The 22,776-nt window shown below is 47.3% G+C and overlaps 1 protein-coding gene across 1 annotated transcript in view; it reads right to left on the bottom strand.

Annotated features, from left to right (window-relative positions):
• Window positions 1-22,776, bottom strand: part of RFX2 (regulatory factor X2) — a 447,486-nt gene that overhangs the window by 72,350 nt on the left and 352,360 nt on the right. The window contains exon 14 of the mRNA XM_033955018.1: window positions 3,416-3,624. Within this exon, the coding sequence (XP_033810909.1) occupies window positions 3,416-3,624 (209 nt within the window). The remainder of the gene's footprint in view (window positions 1-3,415; window positions 3,625-22,776) is intronic.

A 22,776-nucleotide genomic window follows, 5' to 3' on the forward strand; every position in this document is an offset into this window, starting at 1 on the left:
TTCGCCTATTTGAATCTTGGAATTAAGCCATATAGTTTGATTTGTTGATTTATGTATAGGAATAGGTGTTAAATTATTCACAAATTTCAAAGTTTTCCATGTATCAACTAACAATCTGTTTTCTTTATATATCCTAGGCATTTTGATACTAAGAACTACTTTACTTGTTACATTTGCTTTGAAAAATAGCTTGTGTAGGGTACCCGATATCCAGGCCTAATATTTACATAAGGTAGTTGTTACTAACTATTTATTGATTGATTGATTGATTGTTTTTTTATAACCCTGGAATCCAGGGAGTAGTTCCAGACAGAAAAAGAATATTACGAAGGAAAACTGCATCATATCCTCCAACAGAGGACTACCAGAAAGGGGTCTCAAGGCACTGAAGCCACCGAAAAAGAACAACTTTAAGCAAAAAAATAAGAAAAAGAAGCAGAGCAATTCAAAAGGCTTTGAACGGATTGCTTGCAGGAATTGAAACTGTATATGGCTCTAGCTCTCAGTCTAAGGGGGAGGAGTATGTGCTCAGAAAAGTGTTGGATTTCTGTAATTCCCAGATTGCGGGTTGGGATTGAACACTAGCATATGGAATCTGGAAGGGATGTAACAGAACTTGTGTTATAGATGAGCAACGTTCTCCTTGATATTTAACCAGTGGTGGTCAATGTGTTTTTTAAACGCTGACCGTCATGGGCTGAATTAGCCCCCAGTATTCAGTGCTGGGCCATCTCTAGGTACCAGCACTGAATACTGGGGGTTAAATATGGGTGGGAGGGCTGCTTAAGCGAGCCTAGCCGAGATTCAGTTGGGCCCGTTTAAGAGAGTTACATGTGTCCCGGCTGAATATTGGCCGGGACCCTCATAACCTTTTTGTTTTAACCTTTCTGGTCCCCTTATAAAACCCCCTCATTTCTTCCTCCCAGCCTACTGAAATGATCTCTGTCCCTCTCACCAACCTCGGGAGGTCCAACCCTCTCCCCTATGGTGGTAGAGGCAGGCCCCACTTATAAAGGGTCTACCTTATTTCCTTGGTGGTCTATGGGGTCATTGGGAACAGAAGCAAAGGTTCCTTGCAGTTGCTAGAAGAAAATGGCTGCTGCAACCTCTTGTAATACTGAACTACCATGAGAGGTTACAGCAGACATTTTCTTCTAGTTGCTGCAAGGAGGAGCAAGTGGCCCTTATTTCTGCCTCCAACAATCCCCAAAGACAACCAGGGACATAAGGTAGGGCCAAAGGAGCCTATCTATACTGCAGGGGAGAAATGTTGGACCTCCAGTGTTAGGTAGGAGAGAAGGCGATTGTTGTGGTGGGCTGGCAGGAGTGAAGGAGGGGAAGTTGTAAGAAGATTGAAGATTTAAAACAAAAAAATGGTTATGTGGTTGCAGGCACTGAATATTTCTGGGATCCATATACCCATTGGCTCTGCATACCCATGGGCTCCTCTCTAATGCCACCCCTTGTACTACCCTTGACCTGCTCACTTTTTTTTTATGAGCAGAGGCCCAGTTTAGTGCTGCTGAATACTGGGGGTTAGATGACCTTAGTGGATTAAAGTGGGCAGGAGTCTTTGCTGCATGCTTAAATCCCTTTGAATATCGACACACTTGCTTTTACTAATGAAGTTTTTTTCTTAGGTTTAATCAGGGTCTAAGGCAGTGGTCTCAAACTCAAACCTTTTGCAGTGCCACATTTTGGATTTGTAGGTACTTGGAGGGCCTCAGAAAAAAACAGTTAATGTCAATTTTGCATGACAATTTTGCATGAGGTAAAACTCTTTATAGTTTAAATCTTTCCTTTTAGCTAAGTTTTTTTTTTTTTTAATAAACTTTATTGCCAACAAAAAACAGCATACAATAAAAGCACACATCATTTTTCCAAAATTATATCCCCCCCAACTATCCCAACCCACCCTTCCCTCCCTGCAATTACAAAAGAATAAAGGGTTAGCAATAGCAAAACAACGAACAGAAATTACTGTGTTCTCCAACGTAAATAAGGATCCCAAATCTTAGAATAAATATTAAGGGTATTGTGTCGTAAAGCTGTTAATTTAGACATCAGCTGAAGGTAATCCAACTGACGACATAAATCACCCATCTCAGGCATATTTGGAGATCTCCAAAAAGAAGCTAACGCCAAACGAGCAGTCGTAAACACACAGGCTGCAAATTTCCGCTTATACTTCAAGAAACCAGGCACTCCCACATTCAATAAACAACATTCAATACACACCACACAATGCTTCTGCAAAATACGCACTAATAAACTACCCACTAAATGCCAAAAATCTTTAACCAAGGGACAACCCCACCAAATATGCCAAAAATCCCCTTGCTCCCCACAATTTCTCCAACAAGCCTCTGTACCCCTCCTCAATATCCGAAATAACCAAACCGGAGTCAAATATCACATATAATAAATCTTATACCCATTCTCTACATAATTAGTAGATAGAGTCGGAGTAAAAAGACTCTTATATACCACCTCCCAATTAAGGGACCCCCTATCCTGAAGAAGCACTTGCTCCCACTTCACACGATAAGGATCCCAGGGTTTCCTCTCTATATAATAAAGCCTGATAAACTCTCGAAACCCCCCAGGACCCGAACCACCTTCAAAAGCCAACTCCAGCCGTGTAGCACCCAACAAAATCTCCCAAAAAGCTTCTTTCAAAAGAAAAGATTGTAATCTAGTATATAAAGAGTCTCTCGCCTCCAAATCATACTCAGTTTGCAACTCTTCAAAAGCAACAAATTGCATATCATCCCAAATCTGTCCCAAAAACCGTAAACCCAAACGAACCCAACGCTTCGTAATCACCCCTTCTCGCAATGCTGAAAAACCTGGCAAAACCGACAGAGCCATCTGAGAAAAAAAACACCGCTCCGGAAACATCTTCTTCCTAAGTTTATACCAAAGAGTAACAATCGTACGCAAAAAGGGATTAGGAGTCCGAAGCGCAGATCGCAAACGCTCCAACGGCACCCAGGGTAATTTCCATAACGAAATCCGGGGCAAAAAATATTGCTCAACCCATACCCAGGGTTTATCATCAAAAGACACACAAATGAGAATCTCTTGTAACAACGCCGCATGATAATACAACTTAAAATTAGGGACTCCCATACCCCCCTGCCCTTTTAGCTTTAAGTTTTAATAATAATATTGTAATTTATAGCTAAAGAGACATATGATCAAGAAATTGTTTTATTTTACTTTTGTGATTATGATAAACATACCGAGGGCCTCAAAATAGTACCTGGCGGGCCGCATGTGGTCCCCGGGCCGCGTGTTTGAGACCACTGGTCTAAGGGTATCTCTTGAGCTAGGATTGTTAACAATTGTGCTCACTGGCACCCTAGCATGCAAGGGGGGAACATATATTTTAATGCTTAAACTGACAGCTCACCTGTAAAAAGACCATTTGAGCAAAAACTGCCTAGCAGCCTTGGGGAAACTGGGGCTTCCCTCATGGGGTTTCAGAATCTGAGTGACCACATTATCCAACCAGCTGGCCCACTGATCCAGGGAACTCTGCTGCTGCAATGTGAGCTTAAAATCCTGCTCCAACTTCTGCACCATGCCTTCCTCACACTGACATACCCATGAAGCTTGCTCCTATAAACACAAAATGTGCAACATTTTAAAGGACATTTATACATGCTTACAAGCAGTTTTATAAATTATCTAGCAACTTATTGTTTACTTTGAAATGTAAGAAATTATAAGTTGATTACCCATAACAGCAGTTTACCAGTCAAACAAATGGCTTATGTGACCGGGCTTGGTTCCAAACAATTTTCCACAGTTCTCTGGAAAGGCAAAATTGGCTTATACATGGTAATTCAGATGCAGTAGCAATCGTGCAGTTTTAGCTTACTTTAGTTTTGATTTGATGCAGTACCATTTTCTGCCCTACCTAAGTGTAGGGAAGGAGGGTTGGCCTTACATGCATTAAGTATCCAGCCAGACCGGATTATCAAGAAGATATGCTACTTCAATGGGACAAAGAAGCCAGAGACTAATCCCATCTACCATTCCTGTAAGTGTTACACCTTCCTTATCAATTAAACTAACCATTGTTTCAAACAGTTTACAAATTATAAACAGAAAGATACTGGGAAATACAATAGTTTCTATTTATAGAATAAGATTCCAACCTATAAAAGCCTCTTCTCTGCAACATCCCCCTCTGGAACCTGAAGCCTGGACTACCCCCTCTCCCTCTCCCTCCTTTCTTTCTCACTGGAACCTGAAGTCTGGACCATCAGCCCCTCCCCTTTCTCTCTTTCCTCTGGACTCTGTAAAGTAGGTAAACTGTCCTCTCTCTCCTGGCACACACAAAAGCAGTCTCTGAATCCACTCTGTATTTGTAAAGCTTATGTCTATTTCTTTCTGTACAATTGTAACTCAATATATGCTTGATGTATCTTTATAAATCTTGCTTTTCTGTAATATTAAGCCTTTTTCTGCCCATTAAGCACAGTTACTTACCGTAACAGGTGTTATCCAGGGACAGCAGGCAGATATTCTTAACACATGGGTGACGTCACCGACGGAGCCCTCGGTACGGACCTTTTTAACTAGAAGTTTCTAGTTGGCCGCACCGCGCGTGCGCGAGTGCCTTCCCGCCCGACGGAGGAGTGCGTGGTCCCCAGTTAGGATAAGCCAGCTAAGAAGCCAACCCGGGGAGGTGGGTGGGACGTAAGAATATCTGCCTGCTGTCCCTGGATAACACCTGTTACGGTAAGTAACTGTGCTTTATCCCAGGACAAGCAGGCAGCATATTCTTAACACATGGGTGACCTCCAAGCTAACAAAGAGGGAGGTGGGATGGTTGGCCATTAGGAAAATAAATTTTGTAACACAGATTGGCCGAAGTGTCCATCCCGTCTGGAGAACGCATCCAGACAGTAGTGAGTAGTGAACGTGTGAACTGAGGACCAAGTGGCCGCCATGCAGATTTCCTCGATGGGCGTGGAACGGAGGAAAGCTACAGAAGCAGCCATAGCTCGGACTCTGTGGGCCGTGACAGTTCCTTCCAGTGAGAGACCGGCCCGAGCATAACAGAAGGCAATACAGGCAGCAAGCCAATTTGAAAGTGTCCGTTTGGAGACAGGACGACCCAAACGGTTGGGATCGAAAGATACAAACAGCTGAGGGGATGTTCGGTGAGCTCTGGTACGATCAAGATAGTAAGCAAGGGCACGCTTACAATCCAGTGTGTGCAACGCCTGTTCCCCAGGATGCGAGTGAGGCTTAGGGAAGAAGACGGGTAGCACAATGGACTGGTTAAGGTGAAAAGCTGAGACCACCTTGGGAAGGAATTTAGGGTGGGTACGCAGAACAACCTTGTCATGGTGAAAAACAGTGAAAGGTGGGTCGGCAACCAGTGCATGCAGTTCGCTAACCCTCCTGGCAGAGGTGATGGCAATTAGGAAAAGCACCTTCCAGGTAAGAAGCCTGAGCGAAGTTGTGGCAAGAGGCTCAAACGGAGGTTTCATGAGTGCTGAGAGAACCACATTCAGGTCCCAGACGACAGGAGGAGGCTTGAGAGGCGGCTTGATATTGAAGAGCCCTCTCATAAATCTGGAAACCAGAGGATGAGCCGTGAGGGGTTTTCCGAGAATAGGCTCATGAAACGCAGTGATGGCACTGAGGTGGACTCTGATTGAGGTGGTTTTGAGGCCAGCATTGGACAGTGAGAGCAAATATTCCAAGACAGTTTCCACCGCTAAGGAGGTGGGTTCCTGATGATGCCGGAGACACCACGAGGAGAATCTGGTCCACTTCTGATGGTAACATTGGAGAGTGGCCGGTTTCCTGGAGGCGTCCAAAATGAGGCGGACCGGTTGAGATAGATTCTCCGGAGAGGTCAGCCCGAGAGAAACCAAGCTGTCAGGTGGAGGGAAGACAGATTGGGATGCAGAAGAGACTGATGCTGCTGTGTAAGCAGAGTAGGAAACACAGGAAGAGGAATGGGCTCCCTGGAGCTGAGTTGAAGCAGGAGGGAGAACCAGTGTTAACGAGGCCACCGAGGGGCGATGAGAATCATGGTGGCGTTGTCCTTGCGGAGTTTGGACAAGGTCCGCAACATCAGAGGAAGTGGAGGGAAGGCATAGAGGAACCGATCCCTCCAGTCGAGCAGGAATGCATCCGGATCCAGACGGTGAGGAGAGAAGAGTCTGGAACAGAATTGGGGCAGCTGATGGTTGTGAGGTGCTGCAAAGAGGTCCACCTGCGGAGTGCCCCATCGAGCAAAGATGGAGAGCAGAGTCGGAGGGTCCAACGTCCACTCGTGAGGTTGAAGGATGCGGCTGAGATTGTCGGCCAGAGAGTTCTGTTCGCCCTGGATATAGACCGCCCTGAGAAAGAGATTGCGGTCCGTGGCCCAGGTCCAGATGCGCAGAGCCTCCAAGCAAAGGGGGCGAGATCCGGTGCCGCCTTGCTTGTTTATGTAGTACATGGCGACTTGATTGTCTGTGCACAGGAGGAGGACTTGAGGGCAGAGAAGATGTTGGAAAGCCTTGAGGGCGTAGAACATGGCTCTGAGTTCCAGGAAATTTATGTGATGACGACGCTCCTGTGGGGTCCAAAGTCCCTGGGTGCGTAGATCTCCTAGGTGAGCTCCCCATGCGTAGGGGGACGCATCGGTGGTGATGATCATAGAGTGGGGGGGCAGATGAAAAAGAAGACCCCTGGAAAGATTTGAGGAGTTCAACCACCATTGGAGAGATTGCTGAAGAGATGATGTCACAGAGATGGGATGAGAAAGAAGATCTGTAGTCTGTGACCATTGGTTGGCGAGAGTCCACTGAGGTGTACGAAGGTGGAGACGTGCCAGAGGAAGGACATGCACCGTCGAGGCCATGTGACCCAGGAGGACCATCATCTGTCGGGCAGGAATGGAGGGATGCCTGAGTACCTGACGGCAGAGGTGGAGCAGGGTCTGCTGGCGATCGGAGGGGAGAAAGGCCCTCATCAGCGTGGTGTCCAGAACTGCTCCAATGAATTGAAGTCGCTGGGTGGGAAGCAGATGCGACTTGGGGTAGTTGATCTCGAACCCCAGGAGGTGGAGGAGAGAGATGGTGTGATGAGTAGCTTGTAGCACGAGTTGAGATGAGGGTGCTTTCACCAACCAATCGTCCAAGTAGGGGAACACCTGGAGGTTGTGAGACCTGAGGAAGGCCGCCACCACTATCAGGCATTTGGTGAAGACTCTGGGGGAGGAAGCGAGGCCAAACGGTAGCACTTTGTACTGATAGTGGTGGTGTAGCACCTGGAACCGCAGGTAGCGGCGAGAGTTCTGATGGATGGAGATGTGAGTGTAGGCCTCTTTGAGGTCCAGGGAACATAGCCAGTCGTGTTGAGAAAGTAGAGGGTAAAGTGTGGCAAGGGAGAGCATTCTGAACTTTTCCTTGACCAGACACTTGTTGAGGTCCCTGAGATCGAGAATGGGACGGAGGTCTCCCGTCTTTTTGGGTACTAGGAAGTAGCGGGAGTAGAATCCCTGACCCCTTTGATCTGGAGGTACTTCTTCGATGGCATTGAGAAGGAGGAGGGATTGAACCTCCCTCAGAAGGAGGGGGGTTTGAGAGGAGTGTGAAGCAGACTCTACGGGAAGGTTGTCCGGTGGAAGAGTCTGGAAGTTGAGAGAGTAGCCGTGGCGAATGATGTTGAGGACCCACTGGTCTGACGTGATGACTTCCCAACGGATTGAGAAAATGGTGAGACGACCCCCGATAGGCTGTGGAAGAGGCAGCGAGGATGGATGACTGGCTATGCCCTGGAGAGAAGAGTCAAAAGGGCTGAGATTGTTTAGCAGGCTGAGGAGGCTTGGAGGGTTGAGTGGTCTGAGATCGAGCCTGGGCATGGTGCTGCTGTTGACGGGGTCGCCGAGATTGTTGGGGAGGCGGATTGAGTGGCCTGGCTGAGAACCTCCGCTGGTAAGATGATTGAGGCCGATAGGGTCGAGCAGGCGGAGCCTTCTTTTTCGGCTTGATCAGGGTGTCCCACCTGGTCTCATGGGCCGAGAGTTTCTGGGTGGTGGAATCCAGGGACTCTCCAAAGAGTTCATCCCCGAGACAGGGGGCGTTGGCCAAACGATCCTGGTGGTTGATGTCCAGGTCGGAGACTCTGAGCCAGGCTAAGCGACGCATGGCTACGGCCATGGCAGAGGCCCGAGAGGTGAGCTCGAAGGAGTCGTATATTGAGCGGACCATATATTTTCGCATCTGGAGAAGACCAGAGATGTGTTGTTGGAATAGCGGGACCTTGCGCTCAGGAAGGTACTTCTGGAGGGCAGACAGTTGTTGGACCAAGTGTTTCAGATAGAAAGAAAAATGGAAGGAATAGTTGTTTGCCCTGTTGGCAAGCATGGCATTCTGGTAAAGCCTCTTGCCAAACTTGTCCATAGTCTTACCTTCTCTGCCAGGAGGGGTAGAGGCATAGACACTGGAGCCCTGAGTCTTTTTTAAGGTGGATTCCACCAAAAGGGACTCATGGGGCAATTGAGATTTGTCGAATCCAGGAATGGGAATGACACGGTAAAGGTTGTCCAGTTTACGGGGGGCTCCCGGTACCGTGAGGGGATTTTCCAAGTTTTTGTAGAACGTTTCCCGTAGGATGTCATGCACGGGAAGCTTGAGGAACTCCTTAGGAGGTTGCTCAAAGTCTAAAGCCTCTAGAAAGGCTTGAGACTTTTTTGAGTCAGATTCCAGAGGAAGGGACAGGGCAGCAGACATTTCTCTCAGAAATTTAGAAAATGAGAACTGCTCTGGTTTAGAGGTGGCATCGGGTGCCGATGGTTCCTCATCAGATGAGGAGGGATCCTCCTCGGTACCGAGAGGAGTTTCCTCCCATAAGTCAGGGTCCCTGACTTCTGGCGCATGTCGAGACACCGGGGTGGAGGGCGCGGTATGGCGAGTTTTGGACAAAGACTTTCCAGAGCGCACCGAAACGGTACCAGGGGAGGACGATCGGCGTCTATCTCGGTCCCGAGAAGAATGCCGTACCGCCTGGTGCCGAGGAGGATCCAATGTGGCCTGAGAATGAACCACCGGATCGCCATGAAGTTGTTGGGCCGAAAGGATCGGCATGGATGTGTTCACCGGTACCGAAGGGGTGGACACCGGGGGCTCGGTACGGGGCTCGGGCCGGTCTGGTACCGGAAGGAGCGGTGCCAGGATAGTGGGCAACAGTTGTTCAAGTTGTTTCTTCAACTGCTCTTGGAGTTGAGCCTTTAAGATGGCCGAGATACGGTCATCTAGGGGTGGCATCGGAACCGCTTTCTTTTTCTTCGGTTCCTTAGATGCCGCTCCACGCCCCGGCGATGAGGAGGCCGATGACGAGGCACTCACCGAGATCGGGGCGGAGCGTTTGCGGGACCGGTGCGATGCCGGTAGGGACGGTGTCGCCACCGTAGCTGGAGGGCGCTCGAGGGAAGAGGAAGGCTTCTTAGCCGGCTTACCTGGCGCCAGCGACGCCGATGTGGGGTCGGTCGGTGTCGAGGTCGACGGTGCCGATTTTTGAGGTACCGCCGTTGAAGGTGAGGAGTCCATCGCCGACTCGGTGCCGAAGAGAAGAGTTTGTTGAATTCTTCGGTTTTTAAGAGTTCTCTTTTGAAGAGTGGCACAGCGGGTGCAGGAGTCCGCCCGATGCTCCGGACCCAGACACTGCAAACACCAATTGTGTGGGTCAGTTATGGAGATCGGGCGTGCACACCGCTGGCACTTCTTAAAACCGACCTGCGGGGGCATGAAGGGGAAGATAGCCTCCGCAAAATCGAAGCCCGAGGCCTGTATACTGGCAACAGGCCCCGCCGGGGCAAAAACGAAAGAAAAAAGGGAAAAAGCAAAGTTTTTTTTTTTTTTTTTTTGCAAATCAAAGAAAAATAAACCCGAAGGTAAAGAGAGAAAAAATAAGGAAAAAAGCGCGAGCGGGAAGGCAAAAAAGTGGTTTCAACGGCCGTTGAAAAAACACACGCGTCTTCTTCGCTCCGCGGAAACGAAGAAACTGGGGACCACGCACTCCTCCGTCGGGCGGGAAGGCACTCGCGCACGCGCGGTGCGGCCAACTAGAAACTTCTAGTTAAAAAGGTCCGTACCGAGGGCTCCGTCGGTGACGTCACCCATGTGTTAAGAATATGCTGCCTGCTTGTCCTGGGATAATATTCTTTATGTAATCACTTCTTGCTGTGCTTGTCATTTGATTTTACTTCCTACTGAATCTTCAATGAGGGTATCAAACCCGGGGCCTGGTGGATTGTAAGGCTGCCACATTATATCATTGGGGCTTATTTGCTTCAACATTACCCCTTCAAAACCTGACATTTTGGGAGCAAACCCTTAACTACCGACATAGCCATAGCTCTGACATTGCGATTTGTGATATGACCCTCTAGACTAGAGTCAGCTCAGCCTGAGGCAGAACATAGGGAAAAAACAGAGAAGTGAATTGCAGCATCAGCGAATAGGCATTCCAAAGGTAATTAACTATTTGTATCTATGAGTAAGCCTATTCTATGGAAGTGCTAAAGGTATTGATGAGAAGTCATCATCTAGGACAGTGGTCTCAAACTCTTAGTGGGGCCACATTTTGGATTTATAGGTACTTGGAGGGCCGCAGAAAAAATAAATGACAATTTTGCATAAGGTAAACCTCTTTATAGTTTATAAATCTTTCCTTTAAAGGAAAGATTTATAAACTATAAAGAGGTTTACCTTATGCAAAATTGTCATTTATTTTTTCTGCGGCCCTCCAAGTACCCTATTTTTTCTGCAGTCCTCACATTTAAAGTTTAATATATTTCCTTTCTCAAAACTGACACATTTCAATCACTATATTGAAAATAAAATCATTTTCCCTACCTTTGTAGGCTGGTGACTTTATTTTTCTGTGCTTTTAACCATGTTTCCAGGGCCTTCTTGTCCTTTGACTGTTTTTCTTTCCGTCTTCACTTTCTGCCTTGCATCCATCTTTGGCATTAACTTAATATAGCACAGTTACTTACCGTAACAGGTGTTATCCAGGGACAGCAGGCAGATATTCTTGACTGATGGGTGACGGCACCGACGGAGCCCCGGTACGGACAACTTTAGAGTGATTGCACTCTAAGAACTTTAGAAAGTTCTAGCTAGGCCGCACCGCGCGTGCGCGAGTGCCCTCCCGCCCGACAGAGGCGCGCGGTCCCCAGTTAGGATAAGCCAGCTAAGAAGCCAACCCGGGGAGGTGGGAGGGACGCAAGAATATCTGCCTGCTGTCCCTGGATAACACCTGTTACGGTAAGTAACTGTGCTTTATCCCAGGACAAGCAGGCAGCATATTCTTGACTGATGGGTGACCTCCAAGCTAACAAAAAGAGGGATGGAGGGAAGGTTGGCCATTATGAAAATAAATTTTGTAAAACAGACTGGCCGAAGTGTCCATCCCGTCTGGAGAATGCATCCAGACAATAATGAGATGTAAAAGTATGAACTGAGGACCAAGTAGCAGCCTTGCAGATTTCCTCAATAGGAGTGGAACGGAGGAAAGCTACAGACGCTGCCATAGCTCTTATTTTGTGGCCCGTGACAGAACCTTCCAGTGTCAGGCCGGACTGAGCATAACAAAAAGAAACGCAAGCAGCAAGCCAATTGGACAGAGTGCGTTTAGATACAGGATGACCCAACTTGTTAGGATCAAATGACAAAAACAGTTGAGGAGATGATCTGTGAGGTTTGGTGCGATCAAGATAGTAAGCTAGAGCACGTTTACAATCCAAGGTATGCAAAGCCTGTTCACCTGGATTAGAATGAGGCTTTGGGAAAAAAAACAGGTAGAACGATGGATTGGTTAAGATGAAATTCAGACACAACCTTAGGAAGGAACTTGGGATGGGTGCGGAGGACGACCTTATCATGGTGAAAAACAGTGAAAGGTGGATCCGCCACCAGTGCATGGAGCTCACTGACCCTCCTGGCAGAAGTGAGAGCTATTAGAAAGACCACTTTCCAAGTTAAAAATTTAAAATGCGTTGAGGCCAACGGCTCGAACGGAGGCTTCATCAACGCAGAAAGAACCACATTCAGATCCCATACAACAGGAGGGGCTTTAAGAGGTGGTTTCACATTGAAAAGCCCCTTCATGAACCTTGAAACTAAGGGATGAGCTGAGAGGGGTTTTCCATGAATCGGCTCATGAAAAGCTGCAATGGCACTAAGGTGGACCCTTATCGAAGAGGATTTAAGACCAGAGTCAGATAAGGACAATAAATAGTCCAACACCAGTCCCACTGCTGTAGATATGGGATTATGGTGATGTAACAGGCACCAGGAAGAAAATCGAGACCACTTTTGTTGGTAACATTGAATAGTAGACGGTTTCCTGGAGGCATCAATAATAGAACGGACAGGCTGAGAAAGGAGAGCATGAGCTGGAGTCAGCCCGAGAGATACCAAGCTGTCAGGTGCAGAGACTGTAAGTTGGGATGAAGCAGTGTTTGCTGATTCTGTGTAAGCAGTGAAGGAAACAGAGGAAGAGGAATGGGTTCCCTGGAACTGAGTTGAAGAAGAAGGGAAAACCAATGTTGTCTGGGCCACCGCGGAGCGATGAGAATCATGGTGGCTTGTTCCCTCTTGAGCTTGAATAAGGTGCGCAGCATGAGCGGAAGAGGAGGGAATGCATAAAGGAAGAGATTTGTCCAATCTAGGAGAAATGCATCGGGTTCCAGACGGTGAGGAGAGTAAAGTCTGGAGCAAAACAGGGGAAGTTGATGGTTGTGGGGAGCTGCAAAAAGATCCACTTGAGGAGTGCCCCATTGAGAAAAAATGAACTGGAGAGTCGAGGGGTCGAGAGTCCATTCGTGAGGTTGAAGGATTCTGCTGAGATTGTCTGCTAAGCAATTCTGTTCCCCCTGGATGTAGACTACCTTCAGGAATAGGTGACGAGCAGTCGCCCAGGTCCAAATCCTTTGAGCTTCCTGACATAAGGGACGGGATCCCGTCCCTCCCTGTTTGTTGATGTAGTACATTGCAACTTGGTTGTCTGTGCAAATGAGAAGAACCTGAGGAAAAAGGAGATGTTGGAAAGCTTTGAGGGCGTAAAACATCGCTCTGAGTTCCAGGAAATTGATGTGGTGTTTCTTTTCCTGGGTGGTCCAAAACCCCTGAGTTTGGAACTCGTTCAAGTGAGCTCCCCATGCATAGGGGGAGGAATCCGTGATGATGACCAGTTGATGAGGAGGTAGATGGAACAGTAGACCTCTGGATAGATTTGATGATTTCAACCACCAAAGAAGCGACTGTCGAAGAGACGAGGTCACAGATATGTGTCGTGAACAAGGATCCGTCGCTTGTGACCACTGAGTCGCTAGGGTCCATTGAGGAGTACGCAGGTGGAGACGTGCGAAGGGAGTGACATGGACTGTGGAGGCCATGTGTCCCAAGAGCACCATCATGTGATTCGCAGAGATGGAAGGTTGCTGGAACACCTGCTGACAGAGATGAAGGATGGTGTGAAGGCGGTTTGGAGGAAGAAAAGCCCTCATCCGAACAGTGTCCAGAATGGCTCCAATGAATTGAAGTCGCTGAGTTGGAATGAGGTGCGACTTGGGTAGATTGATTTCGAACCCCAACAGTCGAAGAAAGTAAATGGTCTGATCGGTGGCTTTGTGAACGGACTGAGGAGAAGGAGCCTTGATGAGCCAGTCGTCCAGGTAAGGGAAGACTTGAAAGTTGTGGGAGCGGAGATAAGCTGCGACCACAATCAGACATTTGGTGAATACCCTGGGCGAGGAGGCTAGGCCGAAGGGTAGCACCTTGTATTGGTAATGATGTTGATTGACAAGAAAGCGAAGATATTGTCTGGACATCAGATGAATTGGAATGTGAGTATACGCCTCCTTGAGATCGAGGGAACATAGCCAGTCTTTCTGAGAAAGAAGAGGGTATAGGGTGGCAAGAGATAACATCTTGAACTTCTCCTTGACCAGACATTTGTTGAGATCCCTGAGATCTAATATTGGTCTGAGATCTCCGGTCTTTTTGGGTACAAGAAAGTACCGGGAATAAAATCCCAGGCCTTGTTGGTCCAGAGGAACTGGTTCGATGGCATTGAGAAGAAGGAGGGATTGAACCTCCTGAGCGAGGAGGAGGGACTGAGCCTTGTTGGAAGCAGACTCTTTTGGCAGACTTACAGGTGGAGGAGTCTGAAAATTTAGGGAGTAGCCGTGGGCGATGATAGCAAGTACCCACTGGTCGGAGGTGATTGCTTCCCATCGAGAAAGAAAAACTTGTAGTCGACCTCCTATGGGCTGAGGTAGAGGACATGAGGGAGGAAGACTGGCAATGTCCTGGAGAAAGGAGTCAAAAGGGCTGTGTCGACTTAGGTTGAGTAGCCGGTTTGACAGTAGGCTGCTGTTGTTGACGAGCCTGCTGCTGCTGCTGACGCTGTCTGCGAGGTTGAGGAGGATGAGGCTGAGCCGGTCGAGCAGAAAACCTCCTTTGATATGAAGATTGTTGCCTGAATGGACGAGGAGGAGGAGGTTTCTTCTTGTTTTTCAACAAGGTGTCCCACCTAGTTTCATGGGCGGAGAGCTTTTGTGTGGTGGTATCCATGGACTCCCCAAACAGCTCATCCCCTAGGCAAGGCGCATTGGCAAGCCGGTCCTGATGGTTTACGTCCAGTTCTGAGGCCCGCAGCCATGCCAACCTTCTCATTGCTACAGAGATAGCAGTAGCACGAGAAGTCAGTTCAAAAGTATCATAAATAGAACGGACCATAAACTTCCTGAGTTGCAAAAGACTAGAGGTACATTGCTGAAAAGCAGGAAGTTTACGGTCCGGAATATACTTTTGAAAAGAGGTTACCTGTTGAATGAGATGCTTCAGGTAAAACGAAAAGTGGAATGCGTAATTACCTGAGCGGTTGGCCAGCATGGCATTTTGGTAAAGACGCTTTCCAAATTTGTCCATGGCCTTTCCTTCCCTGCCAGGAGGGACAGAGGCATACATGCTGGCTCCTGCAGATTTCTTTAGGGTTGACTCTACCAACAGAGATTCATGGGGAAGTTGGTGTTTGTCAAATCCAGGTATTGGAATCACTTTATACAGAGATTCCAGTTTTCTTGGGGCTCCTGGGATTGTCAAAGGAGTTTCAAGATTTTTATAAAAAGTTTCCCTCAAGATGTCATGGAGGGGTAACTTTAGAAACTCTTTAGGAGGTTGGTCAAAATCCAAGGCATCCAAAAATGCCTTGGATTTTTTAGAGTCAGACTCTAAAGGAATAGACAGGGTGTCTGACATCTCCTTTAAAAATTTAGTGAAGGAGGAGTGCTCTGGCTTAGCAGTAGTATCCTGCACCGATGGTTCCTCCTCATCAGATGTGTAATCCTCCTCGGTACCGAGGGGATCATCTGAATCGTCCCACAAGTCAGGGTCCCGTACTGATTGTAAACGGCCCTGGGAAAGAGGAGTCGATGTATCAGTATGTTTAGTCTTGCGTACCGATTTACCAGACCGAGTGGAGACGGTACCTGGAGAATGTAGAACGGTACGGGGTTCAGAGAACAGTACCGGCTCCGACACCGTAGGAGTAGCACGCCGTTTTGGTTCTGCTGACAGAACAGGCATGGACAAAGATTTTTGCGGTGCCGAAACAGTCGATGACAATAAAAGAGGCTGTTCGACAGACGGCACCGACGGCTCAGTCGGTACCGACACTGGAAGGTTCGGAGACAATAGAGCCGGGAGCAACTGTTGGAGTTGCTGCTTAAGCTGGACCTGGAGGATAGAGGCAATGTGCTCATCCAACGTTGGTCCCGATGGCACCGGTACCGGTTTTTTCTTGCTCGGTACCTTCGGTGCCGCTCGACGCTCGGGAGAAGTCGATGCCGATGACGAGGCAGAGACTTCAATGGGAGCGGAGCGTTTACGGGGCCGGCGCTCAGTCTGCAGGACTTGGCTCACTGCGTGCTCGACTGGCGGGCCTAGAACAGTAGGGGAAGGCTTCTTAGCCGGCTTACCTACAGGAGTCGACACCGACGATGGATCTGGCGGTGCCGAGGTAGTCGGAGTCGATTTGAAGGAAGTCGTCGACGTCGATACCGGTGCAACTTCCATAGCGGTACCGAAAAGGATCCACTGCTGAATTTGTCGATTTTTTTAAGTTCTTTTTTGTAAAGAACTACAGCGGGTGCAGGTTTCAGCCCTATGGTCCGGACCCAGACACTGGAGGCACCACTTGTGTGGGTCGGAGAGGGAGATAGGGCGTGCACACCGCTGACACTTTTTGAAACCCGGTGACGGGGGCATGAAGGGAAATACTGCTGTAGCAAAATCGAAGCCCGAGGCTTCGATGGTGCCAACAGGCCCCGCCGGGTCAGATTCGACAAAAAACTGAAAAATAAAAAGATTTTTTTTTTTTTTTTTTTACAAAAGATAAATAAGAAGGAAAGAAATAAAATATGAAGAAAAAAATACGCGCGAGCGGGAAGGCAAGTGAAATAGAAAAAAACTTCCAACAGCCGTTGGAAACACGCGTCTTCTTAGCTCCGCGGAATTAAGAAAACTGGGGACCGCGCGCCTCTGTCGGGCGGGAGGGCACTCGCGCATGCGCGGTGTGGCCTAGCTAGAACTTTCTAAAGTTCTTAGAGTGCAATCACTCTAAAGTTGTCCGTACCGGGGCTCCGTCGGTGCCGTCACCCATCAGTCAAGAATATGCTGCCTGCTTGTCCTGGGATAATCAATTTTTCTGCTTTATTTTCAAAATCTACGTTTCCATGCCTTACCTTCCCTTCTATCTCTCTCTTCTTCTGTCCTTATTTCCATGGTCTGACATCTCTTTCTTTCCTTTCTCTCCCTCCCTCCTTCCTTCCTTCCTTTCCCTTGGTCTGGCATCTGTCTCCTTCCCTCCCCCAACTTTTTATTTCTTTCACCCTGCCCCCTTCTTTCTTTCTCTCTCTCTCCATGCCCCCTTTCTTTCTATATGTCTGTCTGTCTTTCTCTCTCTCTCCATGCCCCTTTCTGTCTGTGTCCCGTCTCCCTTCTTTCTTTCTGTCTCCCTGTCCCCCCCCCCTTTCTTTCTTTATTTTTCCCTGCCTTCCCCTAAGCCACCATCATTGAGGAACAGGCCGCCACTGCCGCAATAGGGGAACAGGCCAGCGCCGAGGTCTTAACTCTCCTTGCTTATCTTCCCCAGCGTGGGGCCGACCAATTCTCACCACCCCACGTCAATACTGCCATCCGAGAGGAAGTTCCGGGCCAGCCAGCTGACGTTGGGTGGTGAGAATTAGTCGGCTCCATGCTGGGGAAGATAAGCAGGGAGAGTTAAGACCTTGGCGCTGGCCTGTTCCCCGAATGCGGTGGCTTGGGGGAGGGCAGTGAGAAGGGAAGGGAAGCAGATTGGGGACCCCTGCTTTAGGTGAGCTGCGAGCCATTTGCCGACATTCCCTCCAAAGAGACGCAAGTCCAATTACAGCAGTCGCGGTCTGTATGCGATTGTCCTCTTCACAATCGGAAAACTTGTGAAGTGGAGAGGACAGACCTCGGGCCGCAAAATAGTCCCTCGAAGGCCGCATGTGGCTCAAGGGCCGCGAGTTTAAGACCGCTGATCTTGGACAAAGAAGATGGCCAACGACTAGAGCAGGAATTATTTTCATTGAATAATCTAATCTAATACAAGATTTCTGAATTGCCCTAATAACATTTTGTTCAAGGCAATTTACATCAGAAAGAAGCCATAATAATTCTGTGGGTAGATACAGTTCTTTGGAAAAAAAAAAAATACCCTAACAATTATTTAGATTAAAATACTGACTTTTACAATCTATCATATAAAAATGTTTTAAAGCATTTTACGAAATCAACAATAACTAATTTCTGTCCTTATTTGCCTAGGTAAATTATTCCAAACAACAACAGCAGTATATGATATGTAAAAGAGGAGTTAAATAAACATTTTAAACTTATACCTCTAAAAGGGAAGCAGCAATAAAATGTACTACATAAGAACACAAGAATTGCTGTACTAGGTCAGACCAAAGGTCCATGAAGTCCAGTATACTGTTTCCAATAGTGGCCCACCCAGGTTCCAAGTACCTTGCTAGATCCCAAATAGTAAAACAGACCCTATGCTGCTTATCCTAGGAATAAGCAGCGTATTTCCCCAAGCCATTTCAATAATGGCCTACTCAATGTTATACATCCAGAAGGCATGAAAGCACAGTTACTTACCATAACAGGTGTTATCCAGGGATAGCAGGCAGCTATTCTCACATATGGGTGATGTCATCGACGGAGCCCAGATGCGGAATCCTCGCAAGCAGACTTGCTTGTAGAAACTAGAAGTCTCGAGTCAGCCACACCGCGCATGTGTGAGTGCCTTCCCGCCCAGCACAGGGCGTGTCTCCTCAGTTCAGATAGCTAGCAGAGAAGCCAACCAGGGGAGGTGAGTGAGTTGTGAGAATAGCTGCCTGCTGTCCCTGGATAACACCTGCTTTATCCCAGGACAAGCAGGCAGCCTATTCTCACATATGGATGACCTCCAAGCTAACCAGAATGGGATGGTGGGAATGTTGGCAATTTAGGAGAATAAATTTTGTAATACTGTCTGACCAAAATGGCCATCCCGTCTGGAGAAAACATCCATACAACAGTGAGAAGTGAAAGTATGAACCGAGGACCAAGTAGCAGCCTTACAAATTTCCTCAATAGGTATAGATCTGAGGAAAGCTACTGAAGCTGCCATTGCTCTGACCTTATGGGCTGTGACTCTACTCTATAGGGGTAATCCAGCCTGGGCATAGTAGAAGGAGATACAAGCAGCCATCCAGTTGGAGATGATACGCTTAGACATAGGATGTCCCAACTTATTTGGATTGAAGGAGACAAAAAGTTTAGGAGCAGTTCTGTGAGGTTTGGTGCGTTCCAAAGAGAAGGACAAAGCACGTTTACAGTCCAGAGTATGAAGAGCTTATTCTCCAGGATGAGGATGAGAATGAGGCTTTGGAAAGAACACTGGAAGAATAATGGATTGGTTGAGATGAAATTCCGAAACCACTTTAGGTAGGAATTTAGGATGAGTACGAAGAACCACCTTGTCATGATGGAACACAGTGAAAGGTGGATCAGCAACTAAAGCCTGCAGCTCACTGACTCTTCAAGCAGAAGTGAGGGCAATGAGAAACACCACTTTCCAAGTGAGATACTTCAGATGAGCCATAGACATTGGTCAAATGGAGGCTTCATCAATTGAGTAAGAACAACATTGAAGTCCTAAACCACTGGAGGAGGGTTGACATTGAAAAGTCCTTTCATGAATCTGGAAACCACCGGATGACCAGAAAGGGGTTTTCTTTCAATAGGCTGATGGAAAGCAGCAATTGTATTGAGATGGACTCGGATAGATATAGTCTGAAGTCCAGATTGTGATAAATGAAGTAAATAGTCCAGAACTGATGTCAAGGAAGCAGATCTGGGTGGTAGATTACGTGTAGAACACCAAGCAGAGAATCTTGTCCACTTTTGACCATAACATTGTCTAGTTGATGGTTTTCTGGAAGCAAGTAAAATATCTTGCACAGACGGAGAGAATTGAGAAAAGTCTGTTATAGAGAAAGGTACCAAGCTGTCAAATGTAGAGACTGTAGATTGGGATGAAGCAAAGATCCTTGATTCTGCGTGAGTAGAGAAGGAAATATTGGTAGAAGTAGAGGCTCCCTGGTGCTGAGTTGAAGTAGAAGGGAGAACCAAGGTTGCCTGGGCCACCGAGGAGCTATCAGAATCATGGTGGCATGGTCTGATTTTAACTTGACCAGAGTCTTGAGAATCAGAGGAAACGGAGGAAAAGCATAAAGGAACTGATTCCTCCAGTCCAGTAGAAACGCATCCGCTTCGAGACGTTGAGGGGTATAGATGCGGGAGCAAAATTGAGGCAGTTTGAAGTTGAGAGGTGACGCAAACAGATCTATCTGCGGAGTCCCCCAACGAGCAAAAATTTGGCGAAGAGTAGGAGAATTGAGTGTCCATTCGTGAGGTTGTAGGAGACGACTCAATTTGTCCGCCAAACAGTTGTGTTGACCCTGAATATAAACTGCTCTGAGGAAGATGTTGTGAAGAATCGCCCACTGCCACAATTTCAGAGCCTCTTGACAGAGGGAGTGAGATCCCGTCCCTCCCTGTTTGTTTACATAATACATGGCTACTTGGTTGTCGGTACGTACTAGGATCACCATGTCGTGAAGTAGATGCTGAAAAGCTTTGAGAGCATAGAATATCGCTCTGAGTTCCAACAGATTTATAGGACACCTCCGGTCTGCTTGGGTCCAGAGCCCTTGAGTGCAAAGACCGTCCACATGAGCTCCCCATGCGTACATTGACGAGTCGGTTGTGAGGACCTTCTGATGAGGAAGAGGGTAAAACAGTAAACCTCTTGAAAGATTCAAAGAGAGCATCCACCAACGGAGAGACTTCTTTAATGAAGGAGTGATGGAAATTAGTCGAGTTGGAGGATCCACTGATTGTTGCCATTGAGATGCCAGTGTCCATTGAGGAATGCGAAGGTGAAGTCTGGCAAAAGGAACCACATGAACTGTAGAAGCCATGTGACCGAGCAGAACCATCATTTTCCTTGCTGGAACAGTGGAAAGTTGGAAGAATTGTTGAGAAATTTGAAGGAGTGCATCCTGACGTGGTTGTGGAAGGTATGTTCTCAGTTTGATAGTGTCCAGAGTTGCTCCTATGAACTGGAGAGACTGAGAAGGAGTCAGCTGAGATTTGGGAAAATTGATGTGAAATCCCAAACTTTGTAGAAAAAGAATAGTCTGTTGGGTCGCTGTAATAACCCCTGAAAGAGAGGGAGCCTTGATGAGCCAGTCGTCTAGGTATGGAAATACTTGGAGACCCTGGTTGCGAAGAGCTGCAGCCACAACCACAAGGCATTTTGTAAAAACTCTGGGGGAAGAAGCCAGTCCGAAGGGGAGAACCCTGTACTGAAGATGAAGATTTCCTACTTGGAATCTGAGGTACTTGCGAAATGCTGGATGAATAGGGATATGAGTATAGGCCTCTTTGAGATCGAGGGAGCACATCCAATCCCCTTGATCCATCAAGGAATATAGAGTTGGCAGAGTGAGCATTCGAAATTTCTCTTTGACTAGATATTTGTTGAGAGCTCTGAGATCCAAAATTGGTCGCAAATCCCCCGTCTTTTTGGGGACTAGAAAATAACGGGAGTAGAATCCCGAGTTCCTTTGGAGAAGAGGAACTTCCTCCACTGCTCGCAGGAGAAGAAGAGCTCGAGCCTCTTGAAGAAGGAGGGGGAGATGCGACTGATTTGAAAGACACTCTCTTGGATGGCGATCTGGAGGCACCTGAAGGAGTCGAAGAGAGTATCCCTCTCGTATGATGGTAAGTACCCAGAGATCTGATGTTATGAGCTCCCATTGATGATAAAATGTGGACAGGCGACCCCCTATGGGGAGGGGAGAATTTGGAAACAGAGAAATTTGAATGCTCAGGTCGAGATTGTCAAAAAGACTGAGCAGGCTTGGTGGCAGCAGGGGTCTGAGACTTTTGTTGTCGTTGTTGTGGAGGAGGCCGACGAGCAGGAGGTCTAGAAAAAGCAGGAGTTGTTTTCTGTGGATAGCGACGTGGAGTTTGTTTGAAACCTCTAGTTGGTACAGGTTTAGGTTTTGGGCGAATGAGGGAAGCAAAAGAGCGCTCATGTTCTGAAAGACGCTTTGTAGCCGCCTCAATAGAGTCATCAAATAACTCATTTCCTTGACAAGGAAGATTCGCCAATCTATCCTGAAGGTTAGGATCCATGTCCACTATACGTAACCATGCTAACCTACGCATGGCTACAGCAAATGCAGATACTCTAGACGAGAGTTCAAAGGCATCATAGGAAGCTTGTAACATGAAAAGTCTCAACTGAGAAAGAGTCTTAAGGATATGTTTAAATTCTGATAGGCGATTAGTAGAGATGTCCGGGTAAAATGAAGATAAAATTTTTAGAAAATGGTTGAAATAGGACGTAAAAATGTAGTTATAATTAAGAACTCTATTTGCCATCATAGAATTCTGGTATAAACGTCGACCAAATTTATCCATGGTACGGCCTTCCCTACCAGGAGGAACTGAAGCGTAAATTTTGGAGGGATGTGCTTTCTTCAATGATGACTCTACCACTAGAGATTGATGAGAAAGTTGAGACTTTTCATATCCTTTAGATGGGACCGTTCTGTAACGAGATTCCAATTTGGATGGGATAGCAGTGATAGAATAAGGAGTTTCCATATTGCGAGTGAAGGTCTGCTGCAGAACAGGAGTCATAGGTAATCTGAGTGACTCTTTAGGTGGATGGGGAAGCTCCATATCCGCTAAGTATTCAGGAGTATATTTAGAGTCTGAATGAAGGTCTAGCTTGAGAGCTTGGCCCATGTCAAAAATAAATTTGGCAAAAGAAACTGATTTTGGATCAGATGATTCCTCAGGAGAGCCACTGCGAGATTTAGGCTGAACTGAGTAAGATGGAGAAGCCTCTCTAGAGTATGTTGAAAGGTCTGATTCCAGACGCATAGTGACAGAAGAAGCTGCACTGTGAGGTGGAGTAAGAGAATGTTTCCTTTTCAAACTCCTAGATGGAGAAGTACCAGGTGTACGTGGTATAGAATGAGTTGAGGTGTGTGAAGAACTGTCTCGACGGACTGGCTTCGACGGTGTTCTGGATCGAGAAGGGCTTCGAGTCGAGGCTCGATGTCGAGATCCATGCTTCGTCTTTGAAGAGCGAGGT

This window comes from Geotrypetes seraphini, chromosome 8, assembly GCF_902459505.1.
Source record: "Geotrypetes seraphini chromosome 8, aGeoSer1.1, whole genome shotgun sequence".
Classification (NCBI taxonomy): Eukaryota; Metazoa; Chordata; class Amphibia; order Gymnophiona; family Dermophiidae; genus Geotrypetes; species Geotrypetes seraphini.